This window comes from Dermochelys coriacea, chromosome 4 (assembly GCF_009764565.3).
Source record: "Dermochelys coriacea isolate rDerCor1 chromosome 4, rDerCor1.pri.v4, whole genome shotgun sequence".
Classification (NCBI taxonomy): Eukaryota; Metazoa; Chordata; order Testudines; family Dermochelyidae; genus Dermochelys; species Dermochelys coriacea.
Window position 1 is genome coordinate 60,992,201 of NC_050071.1, and position 27,416 is coordinate 61,019,616.

At 44.0% G+C, this 27,416-nt stretch overlaps 1 protein-coding gene across 2 annotated transcripts in view; it reads left to right on the forward strand.

The window, feature by feature from the left end:
• The first annotated feature begins 19,054 nt into the window (after positions 1-19,054).
• Positions 19,055-27,416, forward strand: part of FHDC1 (FH2 domain containing 1) — a 49,057-nt gene continuing 40,695 nt past the window's right edge. Inside the window, exons 1-2 of one of the 2 annotated variants that reach the window (XM_038400947.2) lie at positions 19,055-19,247; positions 26,623-27,247. In XM_038400947.2, coding sequence (XP_038256875.1) covers positions 26,768-27,247 — 480 coding nt within the window. In that variant the 5' untranslated portion in view covers positions 19,055-19,247; positions 26,623-26,767. Of the gene's footprint in view, positions 19,248-20,926; positions 21,592-26,622; positions 27,248-27,416 lie in introns of those variants that run through there. The other variant, XM_038400948.2, reaches the window with a different exon arrangement.

The following is a 27,416-nucleotide window of genomic DNA, read 5'->3' on the forward strand; positions in this document are numbered from 1 at the left end:
CTGACCCCAAAGCAGCACTAAAAGTCTCTTTCAAATAACAGGTGGACCCAGTTACTACAGATATGGAGGAGAGGGAGCCTATATTCCTGAGATGCAGAAAGATTTTCATTAATTCCCCAGGCCCATCCTATAATGGTGCCCATAGGCCTTTATTACTTAGTAATACTTAGTAATACTTAGAAATATTACAAGTACTTTAATACTTGGAAATGAATTTTCAAAACTTGTAAGAGAAAACCAGCTCTCTGAATAAAGAGCAAGCATTGATCATTCTACTGAGGGTATGTCTACGCTACCGAGACTATACCATCATATATGTGGTGACATACCCCTGTAGTGAAGATGCAGCCTAGACCAACAGAAAAGGTTTTCTGTCCACGTAAGAACTCCACCTTCCCAACCAGAGTTAGCTATGTCGATGAAAGCCCTTTTCCATCAACATATCTGTGTTTATGTTAGGAGATTTTTTGGAATAAGTATGTTGGTCAGGGGTATGGTTTCTTCAGACTCCCAAGTGATGTATCTGTGCTGCTATAACTTCTCCATATATACCAGGCTTTAGCCTCCAGTGTGAGAAGGTTGCAAATATGTTTACATTTTTGAAAGCATAATGGAAGTTGACTTCTTTTCCCAAAATTCCCTTAGGATCCCTGAACCCCTTTCCACAAGACACCACTTGAAGGAGTTTTGTTGAGAACTGTGGAATAGGTACCCACATGGCTGGACAACTGCAATGCTTGACTAAAGTACTGTATTTGTATGTGGAGCAGAATTGTACCGTAAAGAGAATGATTAGGGCAGTAACAGCACTATTCTCTTGTGTAGATGCATCCATTGTAAGGTCTTCTGGACAGGGATAGTGTCTCACTACACCCCCAATCCGAAGCTTATTGAAGCTCAATGAAATGTGGATTAAGCCCTATATTTTGAACACTGTGTAGTAAAGTGTGCATGCTACTGTAATATAAATAGTTACACATACAACATTGGTAAAAGAACTTTGTTAGAGTGCAAAGTCAATCACTCAAAAATTAGAAAATACCAAAATTTTGGTTGACTGGACAACCTTAATTTGGTCCATTTGTGCATATCTATTATGATACAGCCTGTAACAATGTGATCACATGCTATTTTTCCCCTGAGACTCCTGTTTCATTTGGTACCCAGGATGGACAATGCTCACTTAAGCACCTATTCAGTATTTCTTTTCCTCCTTGTTCAGTGTGTGTCCTTATGCTTTATTGACTGCACAATAGTTAAGCCCTGCTCTGAAGACAGGACTGCTAATTTCCTCATAGGGTTTTCCAGTGGTGCTCATCACTGTAGTACCTGAGTGCATCGCAAACACTAATAAATGTATTTTCACAATACTTCTGTGATGTGTATGTGGCTATTGTCTCCATTTTACAGATGGGGAACAGAGACACAAAGGTTAAGAGTTTCCACTAGCTTTGGGTGCCAAATTTGAGATACATGGGACCTGATTTTTCAGTGTATTTCACATTATAGAGCACTTCCTATGCTTAAAGCATGGCTTCCATTGTCTACAGTTGTACCTGAATGCTCAGTATGTCTCCAGATCAGACCCCAGGATCTTAAATCAAGCACCCAGAAAATAAAGAACACAATTAGTGATCACCTCTGAAAACATTGGTTTAAATGATATCATAGGTTAAAAGGCCAGAAGGGACCACTGTGATCATGTAGTCTGACCTCCAGTATAACACAGATCATAGAACTTCCCCAAAATAATTCCTAGAACAACCCTTTTAAAAAAATAAAACAAATCTGATCTTGATTTAAAAATTGCCAGTGATGGAGGATCCACCAAAATCCTTAGTAAATTGTTCCAAAAGTTAATTTCTCATTGTTAAAAAGTTATGCCTTATTTCCAGTCTGAGTTTTCTAGCTTCAACTTTCAGCCATATTGGATCATATTATACCTTTCTCTGCTAGATGGAAGAGCCCATCATTAAATATTTGTTCCCCACATAGGTACTGATAGACGGTAACCAAGTAACCCCTTAACTTCTGTTTGTTAAGTAAATAAATTTAGCTCTTGAAGTCTATCACTATCAGGCATGTTTTCTAATCCTTTAATGATTCTTGTGACTTTTCTCTGAACCCTCTCCAATTTATCAACTTTCTTCTTGAATTGCTGACACCGGAAATGGACACAGTATTCCAGCAATGGTCGCACTAGTGCCAAATTGTGAGGTAAAACAACCTCTCTACTCCTTGAGAGTCCCCTATTTATGCATCTGAGAATTGCTTTAGCTCTTTTGATCACAGTGTCACACTAGGAGCTTGTGATCACCATGACCCTCAAATCTGAATTTTTTAGTTACTGCTTCCCAGGATAGAGTCCCCCATCATGTACATATGGACTACATTCTTTGTTCCTAGATGTATACATTTGCAGTTAGCCGTGTTGTCACACACATTGTTTGCTTTCATTCAGTTTACCAAGCAATCCAGATCAATGTCCTGTCCGCTTCATTAATTACCACTCCCCCAATTTCTGTCATCTGCAAACTTTATCAGTGATGATTTTATGTTTCTTCCAGGTCATTGATAAAAAAAATGTTAGTTTAGCATCACAAAGGAACTCTGTGGCAGAGGCAGTTAGAAAATCAAGTTCTCCAGGACATAACCATGAGACCATCCTTACTCTTCCTGCAATCCCTTGCCTCATTCACTTTCACCTTCCAACTTCTGCAACAAATGAGGCAGGGATCCTACAGATAACAGTCGCCTTCATAACACAGCCCTGATTCGTGTCCAGATCATGTCCATCCTGTGCACTGAGTGAGGCAGAGGTCTTGTGGAAAAAACAGTGTGTGATCATATCATTAAAAACTGTATCGTAATACATATGCACAAGGGAACAAAATTAAGGTTGAATCCACTCCTTTAATTCTAACACATTTTAACTTTAGAGTGCTTGACTTTGCAACCTTAATAATGTTTGTAATGTAGTTTTGTATGTATTCCTAAGTCTTAAATAAAGCAAACTGGAAAAAAACAAATTCCATCGTGTGGCATCATATGAAAACCCACATGGGTCAGCAGGAGGGTTGAAACCTTCAAGCCATCACACAGACCTCTGCCACCTGAGTAATTGATAGCAGTAACAGGTTGTCATCCTATGTGCGGACCAACATTAGAGAGGGATGATACATGCACTTTGCCAGTGGATTTCACATGTATTTGCTTATAACACAGGAATGGTGAGACTCAGGAATCTTGGGTTCTATTCCAGGCTCTTGAGGGGAGTGTGTTCTAGTGGATACAAATCTTCTGTCCATTCCTCCCCCGATCCCTCTAACTTGTCCTAGTCTTGTCTCTTTCCCACCAAGTCTCCCTCCCAGTCCCACTCTCTTTGCCTACACAGTGCCCTCATCTCCATTCCTCAGGCTTCTCAACCCAGTCCCAGGCTCCCACTATCACTCTTCAGTCTCCCCAGCCCAGTCCCCTTACACAGCCATTCCCAGTTCCTCTAGCTCTGCCCGCAGGGTTCTCATCTAATCTGTCTCCTCTGGGCTCCTTGTTCATTTCAATGCCCCTTCCTCCCTCCATCTCCTTGTCCACCTAATCCTAGTCTCCCTGCCCCCAGACTCCTCATCTGATCTCAATCTTCCTACATTGGTGAGGTCTGATTCCCCCCTCACTCTCTCTGCACCCCTGTTTCTTGTACCCTCTGCATCTGACTCAGACAGTTTCTTCCTCCATGCTGGCTGGGCCCAGCAGGAGTTTGCTGAGTGTATGTCTATGCTGCACTGGGGAGCAAGCCTCCCAGCCTGGGGAGACAGATTCATATTAGTGGAGCCTGACCTAGCCCATGACAAAATAGCACTGTGGACATTGTGGCCTGGAGTGCAACGTGGTGCCCTAGGCTTGAGAGCCCAAGCTCCCGCCTGAGCTGCAACATCCACAGTGGTATTTTTAGCATGCAAACTGTGAGCCCTGCTAGTGTGAGTCTGTTTACTTGTGCTGGGAGGCTTGCTCCCACCTGCAGCGTAGACACACCTCGAAAGCACAGGCGAGACAGTTCCCTGCTGTCAGTCCAGGTGCTCAGACCCAGAACCCGCAATGGCCTACAATAGCCCAGAGCTGCAGCTGCAAGGAAAATTCTACTGAACCCCATGCTGGAGCATGCCCACTGCAAGACAGAATCTTCAGGGAATGTAGCTGCTCAGTCAAAACTAAGAAGTCTCTCCAGGACATGTGCAAACTGTGATTTCTCAAAAGCTTATAACTTGGCCAAATTTGGGCAGATTTTCCATACTGATGACAAAAGGCACATGCTTGACACAAAGGTCACCCCTTCTGTCAAAATACAAGCCCCTGTTCCAAAGCACAGAAGCATCTGAGGTTTTCAAAGAAAAGGTTGTTGGATTTTTTTTTAAATAAGCAAAACAATGTTTTCCTTAGCTTTGTTCTCTGAAATGACTGAAATAAAAACAAAAATAATAATTCGGCCAGAGGCAGACACCCAGAATGGAAAATTTCAGCCGAAATGGTTCAACTTTCATAAAGTTATAAACAACTGAAATCAGGGTGTTCTAATGTTAAGTGTTGGGCAACTTTAGTAGGCTACCAGCCTCACCTATAATAAAAAATGTGTTAAGGGGACCTCACTAGTGTAGACAATGAAGGGATAGTATATGCTGTCAACAAAAATACTGTTTGAAGTTTATAGCATATTCAGGCCGGTTTCCACAGTTGCTGTTTACTTTAACAGGTTACTGTTATCTCACTCTAGAAAAAAATCTGAATACTTTCATCCTCCATTATTGTAAATGAAGCTCTTTTTAAGAGTACAAAGGCTTCTAATGAATTCACCTGATCACTCTAATCTAATGATCAAATAGAATAGTGTGGCTTATTTAAGTTTCACTAATGAGAACAAAGCTATTTACATCACTAGAACAAAGCCCGTAGCAGCCTTTATTACAAATCCTCTATTTTTAATGGGATTTGTAATGCAGACTCACAAAACCCAGGCTGAAACTCTCCATGCCCAAACTCAGTTGTCACACTTAAAAATATATATAAAAATAAGTCAAATGCAATTTGGTTTTGGAATTGTAAATACTTTTATTTGTTTATTTCTTGAAACAAAACATTGAGATCACTTTTTACATAATGTGAGTTAATTCTTCTTTTGGTCTGAGTAGTAAGCATAAAACATGCCGTTTAGTTATAAAATGAGTTAGGACAGATACCAAATAAATTACCTTCCTGATGTTTCACTTTGATTTTTAATTACCTAACTATAGAAGCATCTATCTGTTCATTTTAGTATAGCTGAGACTGTATGAACAAAAACGCTCTGATCAAGTATTCATTATTGATGGGTGAACTGCAAATGTTAGAAGACTTGATTTAACGGGCCTTTGAGTGCCAAAATATCATTTTGCTTTATCATGTTAAATCCGCTTTTTAATAAGTTACTAATTACATGTTTCTTGCAGCTTCAAACAAGGCTGAAGTTGCACAGATCAGATATTCCAACTCTGATGGAAGAAAAGCAAGAATCGGGATTAAAGATGTTTGCTGTTTTCATCAACTTCAGGAGGCATTTGATTCAGTTTGGAGGGAAGCATTATGAAAAGTAGTAGAATCCTATGGATTTCCAGATAAGATTTTATAATTGCAGTAATCCATCTACAATGACTCCTGCCGTGCCATAAGGATTGATGGAAAATTCAGCAACTGATTCAACTCAAAGTTTGTTGTAAGATAAGGGGGCATGGAATTTTTAGTCACTTTTGATTGTGTTCTTAACTGTACAACTGGCAGATAGATTTGAATTAGTGATGATAGTCTTTCCTACCTTGGGAAAATGATGTAGTTGACTTAAACTTTCAGTGTATACCAGGAAGATGAAGTGGTTGTATCTTGGAAAACTAACAATAGATAAAGTGTTGAAATGCAGCAGTGGTGAAGTTGTAGAACAAGTAAAATCTTATGACTGCCTAGGAAGCTTGATCAATGCTGATGGTTCCACCAAGGATGAAGTTTAAAAAAGTGTGTTTTAGCTAAAAGTGTTGCACAGAAATTTATGAAATTATGAACTGATAACAACATTACATTGGGTACCAAGATGAAAATTTATCAAACCAGTGTACTAACAGCATTACTGTATGGTCTGGAAGCAGTGGCATTAAATGAAACAGACATCAGAAGGCTGGAGGCAGTGGAGATGAGAGTTCATTGGAAGATGGCAAGTGTGGAGACAAATGAAATCACATCAGTAGGATGTAAAATCAGAATAAGGGACTGTCTGCAATTGAAAAGATTATGATGGTGGGGACACTGTAGAAGAAGTAGATATCAAAGAAAATAAAGAAAATGCAACCAAAGTCCAACCTAGAGGCTGACTACTGACTAGATAGTGGGACGTGACCAGGCTGGGCTTATATTGGAGGAAAAAGCTACGGAGAGGAATGAATGGCAACATTGTGACATTGCTGCCAGTCAGAAGCAAAAATATACACTCAAAAAGGTTGAAAATCCATGCCCCCATAAGCGACTTCCATTATGTCATTGTATTAATAATAATAAGAAGCCCGCCCAACAGGGCAAGTCAGGGGCAGAGCACCAGCTTGGATGTGAAGCTTAAACTCTGACCTTTCTCTCACCCTGTGGGTTTTTGTCAGAAGCTTTTCAGTACAGTTTCTAATAGTTTAGGTTAGGTTGTTTCCCCACACAAGTACTGCTTGATGAACTGAGGACAGCTGTAACTGACAATTTCAAAGCATTGATGGACTGTTAAGAAAATATGTATTTCTTCTCCTCCTAAAGCATCTTTGCAGACACAGGGAGCAGAAACAAGTCTTTTCAGTCCCGACACAAACAGCTACAGTGTAAACAGCTCTGCACTTCCTTGCTGGTGATCTCAACCTTGATCTCATACTCTCTAGGAAATCCCATGATGGCTCAGATTTGAGCCTGTCCTCTCCAGCTACTGTTAGTAGTGCCAAATTATGTGCTGCATTGTGTGATAGGAATTGCTATTCAGTAGGACTGAGCTGTTTCCACTAAATTAATTTAGAACTAAAGCTAAACTTGACCATGTTCCTAAAGTTTTTCTGGTTGGTAGTTGTTGTTTTTTTAAATTAAGTGAATCAAATGGTTGTGCCAGCTAGTGAGCCCCTTAAACAGAAGACCTCAAGCTAGCCACAGAACAGGTACAATGTAGGCAATGACTGGAATTTTTATATAACCATGTTAATAAGCCTCAACTTCAGCCTTGAGGAAACATGACATGGGGTAAGAAAGTACCATCTCCAGGCCCATTCACTAATAGGCCTCTTCACTGAATCTTCCATGAAGGCGTCAGCTAGAATTAGCACCAAGTGTGAGATGGACACTTATCTATTAGTACCTGGAATGAGACTACAAACAGATAAAGCCACTATATAGTAACCAATGTTAAAAAAAAAACCCTCCACTACATTAAGGGTGCAAAACCCTATAATAGTGCTAATGTAGTATTTGTGGTTAATTCTGTGGCCAATATCTAGAAACAGCTTTCAGTTCCTGCAGTAGGGGGCAGATTTTAACCTGTCATGTAGAGATGTGTGTTTTGCATTACCAATCCCCTTATCATCCTTCTATTGTGAATCCATTTTCCAGCAACAATGCAGCTTCATGAGTGCTAGAAATGGGGTAAGTGGTATTGAAGAAAAAACATAAATAATGTCCCCCCCTCGATGTCATAATGAAAACCTGCCCTAAGGTGGAAGATGACTATTTTTTCAATGAACCAGTCCTCCCTATGGCCAGAGGGGAAGTAAGGATTTGACCAGGGTTTTTTCCCCCTCCCAGGCAGCAGAGCTAACTGCTGGAGTACAGAGTGTCTGTTTCAGAGTAGCAGCCGTGTTAGTCTGTATCCGCAAAAAGAAAAGGAGTACTTGTGGCACCTTAGAGACTAACAAATTTATTTGAGCATAAGCTTTCGTGAGCTTCAGCTCACTTCATCGGATGCATTCGGTGGAAAATACAGTGGGGAGATTTTATATACACAGAGAACATGAAAAATGGGTGTTACCATATACACTATAACAAGAGTGATCAGGTAAGGTGAGCTATTACCAGCAGGAGAGCAGGCGGGGGAGGGGGAAACCTTTTGTAGTGATAATCAAGGTGGGCCATTTCCAGCAGTTGACAAGAATGTGTGAGGGAATAAACATGGGGAAATAGTTTTACTTTGTGTAATGACACATCCACTCCCAGTCTTTATTCAAGCCTAAGTTAATTGTATCCAGTTTGCAAATTAATTCCAATTCAGCAGTCTCTCGTTGGAGTCTGGTTTTGAAGTTTTTTTGTTGAAGAATTGCCACTTTTAGGTCTGTAATTGAGTGACCAAAGAGATTGAAGTGTTCTCCGACTGGTTTTTGAATGTTATAATTCTTGACATCTGATTTGTGTCCATTTATTCTTTTACGTAGAGACTGTCCAGTTTGACCAATGTACATGGCAGAGGGGCATTGCTGGCACATGATGGCATATATCACATTGGTAGATGCGCAGGTGAAAGAGCCTCTGATGGTGTGATTAGGCCCTGTGATGGTGTCCCCTGAATAGATATGTGGACACAGTTGGCAATGGGCTTTGTTGCAAGGATAGGTTCCTGGGTTAGTGTTTTTGTTGTGTGGTATGTGGTTGCTGGTGAGTATTTGCTTCAGGTTGGGGGACTGTCTGTAAGCAAGAACTGGCCTGTCTCCCAAGATCTGTGAGAGTGATGGGTCATCCTTCAGGATAGGTTGTAGATCCTTGATGATGTCTCTGTGTGTGTCTCTCACTCTTGCTCTCTCTCCCTGACTATTTAAGAGTTTTTATCTGCAGTGGATAAGTCAATGGACTCATGGGTGTGAGAATGACTCTGTATTCCAGTGGTTAGAGCTCTCACCTGGGAGGTGGGAGACCCTGTGTCCGGTCCCTCTTTCATTATTTACCCACAGTGGAACAGCTTCAACAGGAGAGACTGAGGAAGCCCTGTGGTATTAATTTAGATGGAATATCTAGGCTAAAGGTATTAACATAACTCAATCATTGTCCAACATTAAACACAGTTCTACACAAGGTTAGAGGTCTGGCATACAGAGACCTAAGCCTGCTTGGTAGCATTGCAAACACACCATTAAACATTTTTTTAGCCTTTTATTAAAATTAATGTAAAGAAGGAAAAATAATTAGAGCATTTGAAATGTACAGTATTAAGTAAGGCTTTCATTGTAACAACATCCCTTATTTCCCTTTGCTGGAGAGAGTTCTTAGAAGGAACTTCCCCTCTCCCCCCTCCCCACTTCTTTGACAGTCCTTTAGATCAATGGTTCTCAAAGCCGGTCTGCTGCTTGTGCAGGGAAAGCCCCGGTTTGTTTACCTGCCGTGTTCGCAGGTTCATCTGATTGCGGCTCCCACTGGCCGAGGTTCGCTGCTCCAGGCCAATGGGGGCTGCGGGAAGTGGTGCAGGCCAAGGGATGTGCTGGCCGCCCTTCCTGCAGCCCCCATTGGCCTGGAGCAGCCAGTGGGAGCTGCGATCGGACAAACCTGCGAACGTGGCAGGTAAACAAATCGGTCTAGCCCAGCAGGGGCTTTCCCTGCACAAGCGGCAGACCGGCTTTGAGAGCCACTGCTTTAGATGGCAATAACTGCCTTTTTTGGGGTGAAGAGAAGAAATGAATGGAAATGGGCTAGCGCTATTGTTCTTGCTGAAGTCCAATATCCCTGATGGGGTTTGGGATTCTGCTGGAGCTAGTAAAGTTGGCAATGTCAGCTGGGTACCTCTCTCTAGCCCAATCTGGTCAGGGCATCTCTCACAATGATGAAGGCCCAGGGTTCCAGGAGATGGTGGGGGTGGCAGCCATGGCAGTGAAGCTTGCTCCTGTAGCCAATTTTTCTCCCCACAGTCTCTTTCTTTAAGGACCCCAAAAGGGAGTGATGGGTTAGCCCATCCTCCCATTATTTTGTCCACCAATTAGGCCTAGTTCCAGACACACCAGTTTTGGTTCACTGATTTCCGGTTCCAAGATTGTTTTGTTTACCAAGCGTGATCATAACTGTCCTTGAATTATATCAGAACTTTTTGTTGTACTAATACAATCAGTCTCTCTTTCACAACTTTTCCTGTCAACATTAGAGGGTATTGTGACATCTTATGAACTTACACATTCATTTTACAGTTGAGCTCACAATTAGGGTAAATTTGTAGGCCCCAATTATTACAATATCAGAATATCCCATAGCTGAGTGGGTAGATCGCTCTTAAGTGGGAGATCCCTCTTTAAATCCTTTCTCTCCCTCTAGTAGAGAGGGGTGAATTGAGCCTAGGTCGTCTGTATCCCAGGTGAGCACACTAATCACTAGTCTATGTTATAAGCTGGCTGCTGCTACCCTCTCCTCCTCCTCTTACCATTACGCGTGAAGCAAGGCAGGCACCTTAGTCATTACTGCAAGAAATGAGTTATATGCCTAAACCTCCTGACTCCAGGCAGCTGGTTTCAATTCAGGGATGGCTAAGCAGAGATAGGTGCCTATCTCCAAGAGAGGGGCAGGACTTTGCCCACACCATTGTTGTGGGAATGTCCCATTGGCTAGCTTAGGTGGCTCCCTACCTACTGTGCTGGCTTTCATGGACTACATTCTTATGTCTCTCCATTCATTGTATAGGGAGTCAAAAAGCCTAACTTGGCTTATTGGATTCTAGCATTGTTTCTGTGATTTTCTAGGTGCCTAGAAGTTAGGCACCACAAGGCTCAGTGTTGAAACCCCTAAACCCCTTCATAGATTCCACCCATAGTTCATAATCTCTCATCTTCAATTTTTAATGTTAAAATGCAGCTGGAGTTTTAGAAAGACAACTGCTAAGATTGTAAGTTAATTATATCTGATTATTAGTCAAAAGAACATATCTTACAATCTTTGGAAAATAAGAACATTGGGAAACACCAACAAGAGCTAGAAATGACGTAACATATATTTTTATTATAATTATAATTGAACAGTTTGTTTCTGTATGGACAGACCATACATGTTTCATAGTGTCTCAGATTTTAAAATTACTGCTTGCTACTTGAGAAAAACAAAATAGTTTATCTGATTTATATAATTAAGATTTTCATCTGATGGAGTTATACTATTTTGTTATTTGCATTTTCAAGAAGCCAAAACGGCAACTAGTATAGTCTTAACAATAAAAAAAATACTGCTTTTTAATGGAAATGTTTTGTGATATGTTTTTTTAAATATTAAATCAGCAGAGAACTCCTTTCTCTGTCTAAGGATATTATTATTTTATTTAAACTAAACATTCTAAAGCAAGAATGCAAATTCCTGATTCTCCCCGCCCCCGCAAAAAAAAAAAATTACTATGAAAAAAAAATCTCAAGAACTAATCAGTACTTTCAAATTTTTAAAAATATTGAACATGTTCTTATCAGGAAAAGGAAAAAGGGTATTCAGAAAATACTGCTCCGAATTCTCTGATGGGGTACATAGGTAGAATTCCACTGAAAGCAGTGGAACTGCATGTATTTATGCCAGCAGAAAATGTGCCCACTGTGGTTTGTCTTAGGTCCCAATCCTGCAAACACTTATGCAAATGAGTAGCTTCACAAACACCAGTATACTCATTGAACTCAATACCAAGGCTCCCCCACCCCACAGAGGCCAGTGACATTTGGAGGCAAAACTAGATATGAATATTGGTGCAGAGCCAATTTTCAGCAACAATTAACTGTTTATTGTATCATTTTCCTCCCCATCCTTTGATTTATGTATGGAGGCAGAGACTGTCTTACTCTTTGTCTTTACAATGACCAACACAATGGGGCCCTGAGCCATAGTACCGGTTTTACTCAATAGGATACAGATGTGAGGAAAAGTTATTCATGGACATACGTGTTTGCAAGATCAGAGCCTTATTTTGTAAATTTCTTTTGGAGAGACAAGGTTGAAAAATAATAACTGTCTTCTAGTCAGTGTATTTTAATGAATATAAAAGGTGGGGGACCTATTTTTTCCTCTGTTTACAGCTTTCAGATGGCAGCAAGTAGGAAAACACAATAGTAATATTAACAAAAAGAAAAGGAGTACTTGTGGCACCTTAGAGACTAACAAATTTATTAGAGCATAAGCTTTTGTGAGCTACAGCTCACTTCATCGGATGCATTTGGTGGGGAAGGTTTTTTTTTTTTTCCCCACCAAATGCATCCGATGAAGTGAGCTGTAGCTCACAAAAGCTTATGCTCTAATAAATTTGTTAGTTGCTAAGGTGCCACAAAGGTACTCCTTTTCTTTTTGCGAATACAGATTAACACAGCTACTACTCTGAAAATAGTAATATTAGTTGAGTATTGTAGCAGAACAACCTGGACAATTGCTAACCTTATTTTAAATTGTGCTAAGGTCCTTTTAAAATCATGACTAGCACTTTAGGGCTTGTCTACGAGGGGAAATTTACCAGTATGACTCCCTTAATGGACATTTATTCCAACATAAGAATGTCATAGAATCATAGAATCATAGAATATCAGGGTTGGAAGGGACCCCAGAAGGTCATCTAGTCCAACCCCCTGCTCAAAGCAGGACCAAGTCCCAGTTAAATCCTGTCCATAAGGATTATAATGGTGTGTATGTATATACCTGCTCCCCGCCCCAGTACATTTCCCCAGGCAGTGGAGTGTTTTTCAAAGCTTGGGATTGTGAAAATTCCTCCCATCCTAGGAAGCACCTCCTAGCCCAATAAGATACAACTTGATCTTAGTCTTAGTCTGCTTCTAATAACTGGTTTTGAGAATGTATTTACATGTCTGTTTTGCCTACCCACTTTCTGACTTCACTGAGATCCTGGGTATTGACTCAGTGGGGAGGAGGTACTGAGATGGGAATGGAAAGGGTGATGCTTATCTGGGAGCAAGAATGGAGTCTGTAAAGGCTTCATCTCCAGAAACACACTGCTTTCTAAGGGCTATGTTGAGTTTGTTTAGAGAAGGCTTTTACCTTGTTTCTATATGAATAGTTACAATGACATCAGTGTTGGCAATAGCATTTAACAAAAGATTAATCCTCATGCACAGATTATTTTCTCCCATGACACACTTTCCTCTGATAAAGTGGGATAAGTGATTCCCATGTGTGATCAAATGGGAAATAGCTTCGTTTTAGGGCAAGCCTGCTCGGTAGCCCACCCTACTGAGTTAGTGCGGCACTGTATGTACTCCTTGTCTCAGTTTCCCTTCTCAGGAAGCCAATAACTCCACTACAGGCACTCATGATGCTTGACTCAATAATATTCTCCTCAGGGCTTGTTTATGACAAAACCTCATACAATGGGGGGCAGAACAAAGAGTCCCAAATAAATAAAAGATGTCGCTGGCTTTGAGAGTTCCTCTGAAGCCTGCTCTTTAAGTTCCCTTAGGGTGACAGTCCTGATTTTGGGGCTTTTTCGTATATAGGCACCTATTACCTCCCACCCCCACCCTGATTTTTTATACTTGCTATCTGGTCACCCTAGGTTCCCTTCCTAGTCCTCTCAAGCATTCTATGTCAGTCTTTATGTCTCTCCTTATGGTGGGAGTCCCCAGTCCTCCTGGGGGAGCTGGGTAGTTTGAGCAATTATTACTTTAGGATTACCTCAGTCTCTAGTCTCCTCCTTATAGCCAGAGCCCCCAGCTCTCCTGCTGGAGCTGGGCTGCAATTTGTTTCCCTCAACTGGCCCCACTTCGTCCTCAAGTTCAGAGGGTTTTGTGGTCCCCTCCTGCTGCTATCTACTCCCTGCTAACTCAGGGCCCTGCAGGAAACTTGTTATTCCCTTCGGTGGCTGCACGCAACTGCCCTGCTCTGTGGGAGGAGGCAGCATTTATTCTTGTCCTTTTCTCCCAGCTTATCCCCAGCTGGTTGAGGGGGGAGCCTTGCCCTTCCTCTCTGCAGGTCGTTGTATCTATAATAGATCGTTTAACTCTTAGCCCTGGTCTACACTACGAGTTTAGGTCAAATTTGAATCCGTGCTATAAGAACTTCATTCCAAAAGACGAAATGCCAAAATATTTGAAAAAAATCTCCAAGGGCATGAAGGACAAAGGCTATAACAGAGACCTGCAGCAGTGCTGTGTGAAACTTAAGGAGCTCAGGCAAGCCTATCAAAAAACCACAGAGGCAAATGCCCGCACGGGGTCAGAGTCCCAGACATATCGCTTCTATGATGAGCTGCATGCAATTCTAGGGGATACCCCTACAACTACCCCACACCTGTATGTGGACTCCTGCAAGGAAGTCTCACCCAACAGGGATGAGGATTTTGGGGATGAGGAAGATGATAATGAGGGGGAGGTTGAAGATAGCGCACACCAGGCAAGCGGAGAAACCGTTCTCCCTGACAGCCAGGAACTGTTTATCACGCTAGAGCCAATACCCTCCCAACCCGGGCTCCCAGACCTTGAAGGTAGAGAAGGCACCTCTGGTGAATGTACCTTTGTAAATATAATACACAGTTTAAAAGCAAGCGTGTTTAATGATTAATTAACCCTGAGGACTTGGGATGCATTCGCGGCCAATACAGCTGCTGGAAAAGTCTGTTAACGTGTCTGGGGATGGAGTGGAAATCCTCCAGGGACATCTCCATGAAGCTCTCCTGGACATACTCCCAAAGCCTTTGCAAAAGGTTTCTGGGGAGGGCAGCCTTATTCCGTCCTCCATGGTAGGACACTTTACCACGCCAGGCCATGTAGTCTGGAATCATTGCATAAGAAAGCATGGCAGCGTATGGTCTCAGTGTTTGCTGGCATTCAAACAACATCTGTTCTTTATCTCTCTGTGTTATCCTCAGGAGAGTGATATCATTCATGGTCACCTGGCTGACACAGGGGAATTTTATTAAGGGGACATTCAGAGGTGGCCGCTCCTGCTGGGCTGTTTGCCTGTGGCTGAAAAGAAATCATCCCCACTGTTAACCATGTGGTGAGGGGAGGGGTGAAGCGATCATCCCAGAGAATTGGATGTGTGTGGGGGCTTAGTTGGGTGTGTGTTGCGTGTTAATCCGAAAACATCAGCCCCTCCTTTTAAATGGCCAATGTGTCTTTTTCAATTTTACTCTCCCTTTTTATCCTCCCACAGTTGCAAAAGTTTCAACGCTTCCACTAGCATCTCCGTCCCAGAGGCTAGCACAGATAAGAAGGCGAAAAAAACGCACTCACGATGAAATGTTCTCTGAGTTCATGCAATCCTCCCGCACTGAAAGAGCTCAGCAGAATGCGTGGAGGCAAACAATGGCAGAATCCAGGAAAGCAGAAAATGAACGCGAGGACGAGGGACACCCGAGAGGATAGATGGCTGGAGCAACAGGAGAGGTGGTGGCAGCGTGATGAGAGGAGGCAGGATGCAAGGCTGTGGCTACTGGAGGATCAAACTGATATGCTCCGGCATATGGTTGAGGTGCAGGGAAGGCACAGACCGCCACTGCAGCCCCTGTGTAATCAACCACCCTCCTCCCCAAGTTCCATAGCCTCCTCACCCAGACGCCCAAGAATGCTGAGGGGAGGGAGAGGGGCCTCCGGGCACCCAACCACTCCACCCCAGAGGGCTACCCAAGCAACAGAAGGCTGGCATTCAATAAGTTTTGAAGTGCAGTGTGGCCTTATCCTTCCCTCCTCTCCCACCCCACCCAGTGCTTTCCTCCTCACCCACCCCTCCCAGGCTACCTTGGCAGTTATCCCCCTATTTGTGTGACAAATTAATAAAGAATGCATGAATTTGAAACAACAATGACTTTACCGCCTCTGATTTATTGCCGGTGATCGAAGCGGGGAGGGGAGGGTGGCTGGCTTACAGGGAAGTAGAGTGAACCAAGGGGGCAGGTTTTCATCAAGGAGAAACAAACAGAATGGTCACACTGTAGCCTAGTCAGTCATGAAACTGGTTTTCAAAGCTTCTTTGATGCGCAGCGCGCCCTGTTGTGCTCTTCTAATCACCCTGGTGTCTGGCTGTGCATAATCAGCAGCCAGGAAATTTGCCTCAACTTCCCACCTTGCCATAAACTTCTCCCCCTTACTCTCACAGATATTGTGGAGCACACAGCAAGCAGTAATAACAATGGGAATACTGGTTTCGCTGAGGTCAAACCGAGTCAGTAAACTGCACCAGTGCACTTTTAAATGTCCAAATGCACATTCTACCACCATCCTGCACTTGCCCAGCCTACAGTTGAACTGCTCCTGACTACTGTCCAGGGTGCCGGTGTATGGCTTCATGAGCCATGGCATTAAGGGGTAGGCTGAGTCCCCAAGGATAGCTATAGGCATTTCAACATCCCCAATGGTTATTTTCTTGTCTGGAAAGTAAAAGTCCCTTGCTGCAGCCGTTCCCACAGACCAGAGTTCCTAAAGATGCAAGCGTCATGTACCTTTCCCAGCCATCCCACGTTGATGTTGGTGAAACATCCCTTGTGATCCACCAGTGCTTGCAGCACCGTTGAAAAGTTCCCCTTTTAGTTTATGTGCTGGTTGCCTTGGTGCTCCGGTCCCAAGAGAGGGATATGCGTTCCATCTATCGTCCCACCAAAGTCAGGGAATCCCATTGCAGCAAAGCCATCCACTATAACCTGCACATTTCCCAGAGTCACTATCCTTGATAGCAGCAGCTCAGTGATTCCATTGGCTACTTGGATCAGAGCAGCCCCCACAGTAGATTTGCCCACTCCAAATTGATTCCCAACTGACCGGTAGCTGTCTGGCGTTGCAAGCTTCCACAGGGCTACTGCCACTTGCTTGTGAACTGTGAGGGCTGCTCTCATCTTGATATTCTTGCACTTCAGGGTGGGGAAAGCAAGTCACAAAGTTCCATGAAAGAGCCCTTATGCATGCGAAAGTTTCGGAGCCACTGGGAATCATCCCAGACCTGCAACACTGTGCAGTCCCACCAGTCTGTGCTTGTTTCCTGGGCCCAGAATCAGCATTCCATGGCATGAGCCTGCCCCATTGCCACCAGGATGGCCAAATTGCCAGGGCCCATGCTTTGAGCGAAGTCTGTGTCCATGTCCTCATCACTCTCGTCACCACGCTGCTGTCGCCTCCTCGCCTGCTTTTGCAGGTTCTGGTTCTGCATATACTGCATGATAATGCGCAAGGTGTTTACAGTGCTCATAACTGCCGCGGTTATCTGAGCGGGCTCCATGCTTGCCGTGATATGGCGTCTGCAGGAGAGCAGAGTTGCAGGGGAAACGGTGGTTGGATGACCAGTTTTACAGACCTACTGCACCGTCTGCTGTCAGGACACAACAGCTAAGTGAGCTGCAAGCTTGCCGTGGTATGGCGAGACAAGAGCAGCCAAGCAGAGTTGCAGCAGAAGCGGCAGATGATGACGGTCATATAGACTAGGAACTGCAAGGTGGATTCATAGCACCAGGAGAGCAGAGTGGCAGCGGAAGCGGTCGTTCGATGACAACGAACTGCACCGTCTGCTGAAAGCAGTATGGCGCCCGCATGGAAAAAAGGAGCGAAATGATTGTCTGCCTTTGCTTTCATGGAGGGAGGGGCAACTGACGACATGTACCCCAAACCATCCACGACAATGTTTTTGCCCCATGAGGCATTGGGAGCTCAACCCAGAATTCCAGTGGGAGATAGCTACCCACAGTGCAATGCTCCAAAAGTTGACGCTAGCCTTGGTACTGTGGACGCACTCCGCTGACTTAATGCGGTTAGTGGGGAAACACACAATTGGCTGTACAAAATTGCTTTCTAAAAAATCGACTTCTATAAATTTGACCTAATTTCATAGTGTAGACACAGAGCTATGACGGGGGCAAGGTGGATTGACCAGTAGTCAGTACTACACTTAGGTCAGTAAGTCACATGCTGTCACAGAGGAATTTATTTAGAAAAATACCCCAGTCCTACAAAGATGCAAGTGTTTAATTGTATACATTATGCATTGATACCATTGATCTCATTGGATTACGCCATTACTCCCACTACATAAAGTTAAGAATGTGCATTATTTTTGTAGTATTAGGACCTATATCATTATTCAAAATTACCAATTCGATATCCAAAGACCAAAAGGAGTACTTGTGGCACCTTAGAGACTAACACATTTATTTGAGCATAAGCTTTAGTGAGCTACAGCTCACTTCATATCCAAAGACACAACCCATTTATTTCCCACTGTTTGTAATACATTGTATTATTTTGTCTCAAGTGAATGACCAACAGTTCTTCATGATCATTTCTTAGAAAATTTAGATGCAATCCCCTCCAGACTACTGTATCTGCAGATATTTGAATTTTTCAAACAGCAACATTTATGGAGAAAAATAAGAAGACATCTTTTAACTCCACAGAAATCAGTAGACATGGAGAAGTTTTCAAAGGCCAGAGTGGGAAAATGATAGAAGTTTCATAAAAAATCCCAGGCACATAAACAAAAGTCCCAGCGGCTGTCCTTTCTGACCAGAACCAACGGGGTCCCGTCTCTTTCTTCATTCAGTGAATAGTTTCAATAAACTGGCCATGCCGTCCAGCAAACATTTACACACTTGTTTAGTTAGGCACCGGAGCAATCCCACTGCACCAGAGGAACTATTCCGGTGCCTGAAGTTAAGCAGGTACATAGGTGTTTGCAGGATGGGAGTGCGAGTAGTGTCCTTTCCCTGTAGATGACATTGGTTTAGGCCGAGCCACAACCTTTGTGTCATTAGTCCTTCCTGTCCTTCCGTCCAAAGCAATAGCTCCTAGGAGAGAAGAATACAGGTGCAAGTGCAAAGCATGGAGGCTGCACTACTGAAGTCAGGGGAGAGTTTCACCACGGACTTCAGTGGGAGCCTGATGTTGCTCAGGGAGTGGAGAGAAAATTTAAAACCACCCGGCTTTATTGGCCCCTTGCCGGAGCGACTAGGGCAGCATTAAGAAAAGGAGGACTTGTGGCACCTTAGAGACCAACACATTTATTAGAGCCTAAGCTTTCGTGAGCACCGGGCTCACTGCATCGAATAGGGCAGCGTTGTCACCTGAGGCAGCCCCGCCTAGTGCTGCGCCTGCGTGTCACCTCCTTCTTCCCGCTGCCTGGTCCCGGCTGCAGTGCGATGGGCGGAGGTGGTGGCGTTGTCCCGGATTCCCGGGGAAGAGGCCAGCGGCCGACCAAGGCAGCGGCGCGTGGGAGAGAAGAGGCAGAGCGCGTCCGCCGGGCCCCGGCGGAGGGGGAGAGGGGCCGCGGGGGGTTCCGGGCGACTGGAGGCGGGAAAGGTACGTGGCCCTGAAAGCGGGAGCGAGGCTGTGAGCTGCGAATAGCGCCACGGAAGCCTGCGTGTGCGTGGATCGTGTATGTTGTTAGGGCCACGGGCGTTATTCACACGGCAATCCCCCACGGCTGGGGCACTGACACGAGGGGCCAAGGGAAGGCTGCGCTGTAAAGAGCTGTCGCGCGAGCCGCCTTCTCTTCCGTGCGTTTGCTGAGCGAGGCTGGGACCCTAGCGCCGGCTTGTTCGAATTCTTCGTTTCTTTCGCTGTGGCTTTGCCCAGCCTTCCGGCCGGTCTGTGCATTAGCAGGTCATCTGGACCTGAGCTGCTGGGGCTCCCCTGGGAGTGCTCGCGCCTGGCTGGGTGATGCAGCGTAGGGCTTGGGCTCGGGAGCAGCGAGCCCTCGCTTCTCTCCCCGCAGGATTAACAAGAAGGAATCCCACAGCCATAACCCCCCTCCTTCCTTCTACTGCAAATCAAAATCGATTTTTCTCCCTGGAAAGGTTTCAGAGCAGCAGCCGTGTTAGTCTGTATTCGCAAAAAGAAAAGGAGGACTTGGGGCACCTTAGAGACTAACACATTTAGTAGATGAAGTGAGCTGTAGCTCACCAAAGCTGATGCTCTAATAAATGTGTTAGTCTCTAAGGTGCCCCAAGTCCTCCTTTTCTTTCTCCCTGGAAAGAAGAGGAACAATCTTCAACACCAAGACAATCTCATTGTAACGTAGATGCCGGGTCTGTCTTTTCCAAGGGCCCCACCATATAAAAAAAACTAAATAGTTGCACCACTGTGCAGGGGCTTGGGAACAAGTTGTACAGTGGGGGTCCTGAGAGCCATTGACCCAAACTGTAAACCTTGTATATGATGGAAACCACTTCAAGGCAGGGGTGCTGCAGCACCCTTACTTCTGGCACCTGTGTCACTGTGACTTTACAGGAGTCTGAAAGGCTGCTTTTCTGTACGCAGCCTGGTTCCGTGCAACCGGATCGTCTATTTACTGCTTGCTTAACTCCCTACTCAGTATCTTCAACTTCAGAGGGGGAAGGACATTAAAAGTAAAGGCAGGTCCGTGCTGCACCCTTGCATTGTGGGGAGCGATCTTGGTCGCCTGGGCTTCATCTGCAGCTGAGCGCCACTGTGCGTCCCCTGAAGTCGAAGGAGTGGGAGGAGGGTGCAGCCCTCCCCCCCTCGGCTGCACAACGAGACACGTACGGAGGGGCCCCTGACTGCGTCGCGATCCGTTCGAGCTTTCAGGCGGGTGCGTTCCTCTTCCCGCCCTCCCTCCGTGATTGCTGCTGGAAATGCGGTCCCTCTGCCGAGCCGCAGCCATGGCTGCGAGTCTTTCTGCTCCCGGGTGACATGGGGGCGGATGGGACGGGCTGAGTCGCAGCCTCGGAGCCAGGGCGGTGCGCGAGGCTACAGGGGAGAGAAGCGGCGGCTGGAGCCGGCCGGGGGGGAGGAATCCCTCCTGCTGCGGCGGGGGCCCTGAGGTCAGTTTAGGGCATGGAGAGGCAGCCCCGCCCTGGCTCCGCAGGGTGCCCCGAGGAGCCAGGGACCCCCCCCCACCGTGCGGCGCCCCCTGTCCCCTCTGGGCGGAACAGCAGGCAGGGCTTGCCGTAGACCCGGCGGGGCTTGCTGCCCTCCCGCCAGGTGCGGCGGCGCGGCCGTGCTGCCCCCGGCCCAGGGCGCCTCGCTCCTTGCGCACGTGCTGGGGGAGCGCCGAGCTGCGAGAGGCGAGAGCCCGGACGGGGGCCGGCTGGGGCCGGGGAGAGGTGTCCTGAGCCGGGCAGGAGCGGAGGAAGGGGGGTTGCGAGGAGCGGGCGCTTGCTGGCTGTGGAGAAGGGCGCAGCTGCTGGCCGCCGCGTTTTCCTCCAGCTGCAGCGCTTGTTGTGGAGGGGAAGCTCAGGCAGCATCCCCCGGGGGGGAGGGAGGGGTCGCGCCGCAGCCCAGCCCGCCCCGCCCCGCCTCGCCCTCGCCCCCGCCCCCGCCCCGGGACTGAACGCGCTCAGCAAACTTGGGCTCTCAGTAGGGTTTCTTTAATTGCCTCTCTCAGGATCCGCCCAGAGAAGCCAGCTGAAGCTGGGAGAATGAGGTAGGGAAGGGGGTTGACCCTTTCCTCTCTGGGCTGCGGCTGACCGGCGGGGAGGAGGAATCACCCGTCGGGATACACTTGCTGTAATTCGCTGAATCAGGTCACTGCTATTTCCCGTGTAAGCGTGTGCGCGCAGGACAGAATCTAGCCGGGCAAGCAGCCTACCTCCGAAACGAAACCTCAGGTTCAAGCCACCCTGAGAAAGTGTCCCGAGGTCTCCAGGGCCATGTAGTTCGACCTTCACTTAAAGACCGACCTGTAAGTAACCAATTTTTTACTGCCCCTTGGGTGGTCCTCTAAGGCAGCTCTGTGTCACACACACATGCCTTTTTATCTGCATAGAGGACAAACCTTTTTGGCTTATTTTTCCCAATCAGAAATCAAATATTAACACTCCCTCTTTTACTACCTTCTAAAAGTATCCTTGGAATCAAAAGGCTAGCTTTTAAAACTATAATGTCTTCATTTTGTCTGGTGGCCACTGATTCTTTATTGTCTGTTTTACTCATGCACTGAACTAAAAGAGGCTTTGTCTTTTTCAGTCATACTTTTAAGGGATATGTTTCCTATGAGAATTTTCTCAGGATGTGTCCCATGGTCATCTTCTAAGTTGTTGTGATTAATATGAGCCTGCCTTCTTTTGGCAGGCTGGATTTCTAGCTATACGTGCCAGTGTTTTCTGTTGCTGTAATTGTGGTTAGCAACTAGTTGCTCCATTTACTTCTTTGTAAAGCTATTGTTGAGATCCAGACATCTAAGTATTGTGGTGAGGATTGTGGTATGTGAGCACTCAAAGGCAGTGCTGTTTAGTGTGAGTTTGGGAGATATCTTACAGAGAAATATATTTGGTAGAGAACAGGAGGTATGGACTAAAGGGAACAAATATGAATTCTAAAAGTCACTGTACACTGAACTCAGGTTTCAGAGTAGCAGCCGTGTCTCTAAGGTGCCACAAGTACTCCTTTTCTTTGTACACTGAACATTTCACTTGTTAATTTGTGTATGCAAAAATCATATTTTGTGTCTCTTTCAAATGGCAGTTACTTTGGTTGGGAAACAACATTTTTTAGAATGCTTGTCTTCTGAACTGGGGAAAAGCTCCTTATTGCTCTCCATCTTTGAAGAATGGTTATGGGTGAAATTCTGTACAATAAAATCATGAGTGAGACAAAAATAAAATGCTCCATTTAATTAAAATATTTGGTGTTCCTTTCCTTTGAAAAGTATGATCTAGAGATCTGATAGTATTCAATATGTGTACAGCAGTGTCAATGTGAACATTCTTAAATGTACTAAAGGCATCACTTTAAAACTGTTTTGCAGCTCAGACTGATTTGGATTTAACAAATGTGCAAAGATGCAGATTATAATATTGGAAGTCTTTGAGTGTTGATCTCCCGTCTTCTCCCCTTCTAAAATTTCAACTCCAGTAGAATTTTATCAAATTAAGTGTTTAGGGCACTAACCTACTCCCAGGGTATTTTGGAGTGGGAATTGCTCCCTAGTTATGAGTGGGGAATTGCTGTCGTCCCTCTCTCTACTTCTTGCAAGGGCTAGGGGACACCTCCTGCCATCAATAAGCTGTGCAGATGGTGTCCCAGTCTGCTTGTTTATCTCTTCCCCACCTACATTAGTGGCTAGTATTATGGTGCATCCACAAACTGATTCTTTGAGAGAGGAATTTTGACATTCCTCTGTATCTCAGCCTAGTAACTAGGGTACTTTATGCTTCTGTTAAGAGCAGGTGACCTCCTCTACTTGACTGTGCTTATCTGTGGGAAAACAATAGCTGAATGCTTGTGTGTGTTTTGTAGTTTTCCTTTCACACATTCATTCCAGATTTCTTTTCTCCCCTCCATCCTGGTTATGGGAAAAAATTAAGTTTATCACTGTTGCCATCATCCAAAGCTGCATGAGGTACTGGTGGTCTGTATTATTAGGTTTACCATTACTCCCTGGGCTTTTACCCCTGTTCTACTTATGGGCTTAATCTTACAGAAGTGGAGAGGAGACTCTTTTGTTCCCTGTTAATTCCCCCAAGGAAAGGCAATAGAATGTATGATTCACTTCCTTTTTGGACATCCATCTCCTATACTCATCTGTAAAGCGTGTAACAGCTGTTGCAACACTCCTGCTGGTCTGGGGAATAAGAGGCTTCATTTGGGATTATCCGATGAAGTGAGCTGTAGCTCACGAAAGCTTGTGCTCAAATAAATTTGTTAGTCTCTAAAGTGCCACAAGTACTCCTTTTCTATTTGGGACTATGTATAGCTATTCAACTGATTAGAATAGGGTACAAGCCTCAACATTTGGATACAAAACTCAAACCAAAGTTGTGGGATGGGGGTGTTTCTCTGGGGCCTCTAGCATAGGTCCCATTTCTAGAAATGACCAAAACATTTGGGGAGGTGTAGTGCTTTTTATAGAATTCTATTTTGGGATAGAAAGCTGTGTATTCAAGGGCTTTGCCCAGTGATGAAACTTAGTGCTAATTAGTAATGCAATCTGTTTGACTTTAATATTTCATCTACAGGAAACAATGTGCCTTTTTTCTGACTTTTAGTAGTGCTCTAAAAGGAAGTTAAAAGCCCATGGCGCTCTTCAGATGGGTTAGTCTTTGCTCTGTTTTTGCCAACATTTCCTGTCTCAATAGAACAGGTTCTAATGTCCAAGACTGTGTTTTGAGCTGTTAATGAATGCATAATAGGTATTCAGTTTTCCACAGCATTATGAGTATCCAAAAATTAAAGTTAGCTTGAATATAAGTAATATATAAAAATCAAATATCTCAAGTTTTAAGAAATCTAAAGGCTTTACTCAACAGCTAGAAGTTGTATGCTAAATTCTTTTCCCTCCACAATACTCTAATCCAGGGTTCTCAACCAGGGGTACACAGAGGTCGTCTTCCAGGGGATATATCAACTCCCCTAGATCAGTGTTTCTGAACCTGGGGTTTGCGACTCCAAGATGGGTCATGAGACAGGTTTAGGGGCATCTCAAGTGCAGGGCCGGTTTAGGGGGTGGCAAGCAGAGCAATTGCCCAGGGCCCCACGCCACTGGGGGGCCCGCCATGAAGCTAAGTTACATGCTTCAGTCCCAGGTGCCGGGGCTTGGGCCTCAGACTCCTGAAAGGGGTACCAGTAGTATGGAAAGATTGAGAACCACTGCTTTAATGTAGCTGAAGTTCTACTCTCGTGTGGTTAACGTTGGGACATTGATGAAGCAGCACTGTTTGATTAGGATTATTTATCAGTTCTTCCTAATGCATCTGAATTTATTAGAAATTTCCACTTCTTGTGTAACACTCTGAGAGTTGAGACAAACCCTGATGTATTCAGTTTATCAGTCTCTATATAGAAGATAGTAGACTTAAATTTGAAGCACCTCTTTCTCAGATCCTTTTTCTCTCTTTTCTTTCCTCCATCAAAGTATCCTCAACGCTTCAGAGCCTGTATTTTCTGGGTTCCCTCACGCTCATGAATACTTTCAGTACTTCAAGAGAGTGATATGAATATGACTAGTAAATTTGAAGTAAATATCTGGTTGGCTGCTGCCCACAAAATTCTGAAGAGCACTGGTGAAGTTGACTGGTGTCTTAGCTCCACTGGCTTCAGTGGAAAGTGATATGTCAGGTTGCATCAGCAGAAGATCTGCCACATGGCTTGTCCTTGTAACTTTTTATCTCTGTGCATGTATGCTATAATGGTTCATATCTGGCAGCGGTGAAGGTCTCTTTTTCCTCCCCCACCTTGCCAGTATTTTTTGTTCCAAAATATTAAGTGATCTCAATTGCTGTTAATTATGTATACGTCAAATGGGAGGAACAATGCCAAGCAGATAAGGCTAATTAATCAACAAACTTTTGTTTAGTAGTATTCTTTCCCAAGTGCATTGCTGTAACTTTTTTATTAGATTTCCTATTGCCATTCTTTGCCTGGTACTCCTCCTTCAGTCTCCATCTAACTTTCCTGTGCAATGGATACTACCAAATTGAGTGGTAGTATGTATCTCTGATTACAATGCTGTTTAACCACATCCTGCTGTAAACATGTAAAGAGATTAAACAATAGCATTCTTAGTTGGGCCTTGTTTTTTAAACTTTTTAGTCTGATGTGTTCTCAGGGAAAATCTCTAAAAAGTGTAAATCTGTTCATTAATACGAGTGATCTGACAAACTTTTAAATTGTGCCTTTAAAAAAAAAACACAACTAACTAGCTTTAAAATTGCTGCCGCTAACATCACCATCTGCTCCGCCACAGTGGCAACATTTTTTAAAAAAAAAAATGCAGTTGTCACAATAACTTTGAAAACTCCGGTTGAGCTACCAGATTCTCATCTAGACATACAAGTTTTCTTAAGTAAATATTTTCAGCTTTGCATGTGCATAGAGCTTAGGCTATGTAATTTTATTATTCCAATTTTATATCCCTCCCCCCCTTTTTTAAATCTGTAGTGAGACATGTGCTTATTGAGGTAGCTACAGTAATCTAGATACCTGAGTGAATTATAAAGACACATCCTAATAAAACTACAATCTCTCTTCTATTGTGTAAATTTTGGTAAATGTATTGTAAGTTGACCATTAATGACAATGACAAAAGGTAGATGCTAGGTTTCTTTTTTAAGATGCATGTCTATGGTCAGTAACTATAAATATTGCAGTTTTATTAAGAATCCAGGGTTTTGGGTCTCCGTACATTTTATTAATGAAAACTGCATGAAAAATATTAGGGCAAAAAAGCCATATGCTACATAATGAATTATCCCAGATTGTTCAACTGTCTTGATTCACGGTTGAAGGGGAAGCCATTTAAAAAGCTTCAGGCAGAGCTTTTGTCAATGTATAAGTACATTCTAACTCTGCATATTTAAATCTGTATAATGATATTTTTAATCTAAAATGAATAGTTGGAATGTGTTCCGTTTGTTGAAATGGCTTGGGATAAATATTGTTTCTTTAAAAATTATATTGAATCCAGAATAGATATTTCAGAAACCTCTGGCTTCTCCAGAGGCACTCTATGCTTTAAATTTAAAGTTTTTAATTGTATTTAAATGTAATGCCCCATAATTAGCTGACATTTTATTGTGGATGTACATAAATTTTACAAAATTAGGCCCTAGAGAACTTTGTTTTTCAGAAAATCTCCCATCTAGATTAAAGCTTAAAATGACTGACTGTTTTATATTGAATTTTGTATATTTCCCACTAATACATTGCTACCTGTACCAGGGGAAAAAATCCAGTCTCTTTGATCTGAATTTCACCATTGTGTTTTTTGTTGTAGGTTGCGAAGATGGTTCAGGGCTCCTGCATTGTTTTCACTTCCGGCAGATTAGAGTTTGAAAGTGTCTGACACAAATTGCTAGTCCATTGTTCAATGTTTCAAGGAGACCCAGGGAAGTAAGTCTCTCCTCATAGGAGAGACTAAAATGCATGTTATGAATTGTCTCTCCTTGGTCAATGATAAAGAAAATGGGGCTATATCAGTTGCAACTGGATTAATGATTGAAGATACGACAACAGAACAAGTGCCACCACCTCCTCCCGCGCCATCGTTGCTGCCACCATGTTCAGTCACAGATACTGGTTTTACACCTCCACCACCTGGGGTGCCACCGCCACCGCCACCACCTCCTCCTCCAGGACCAACCCCACCTGCTCCGCCACAATTTATAAATGGTCATGGCCCCCACAGCAAAAAAAAACGGATGCGGAGTTTCTTCTGGAAAACAATTCCTGAAGAGCAAGTCCGTGGTAAAACAAATATCTGGACTATTGCTGCAAGACGGCAGCAGTTCCAGATTGACACAAAAACAATTGAGGAGCTTTTTGGGCAGCAAGAGGAAACCAACCTTCAGGATCCCAGAAGGCGAACTTCAAAATCATCATTTAAAGATACTAAAGAAGAGGTAGGAATTCAGAAGTAGCCCAACATTGCTTGCTCTCTCTCTCTCTCTCTGTTATTCACTGTAATGTCTTAGAAACTGATGTGAAATCTGACCAGTTGCCATTCACCATTATCACTTTACCCAAAAAACTTGCAGAGCATAAACTGTTAGATTTATTCTTTTATTTAAA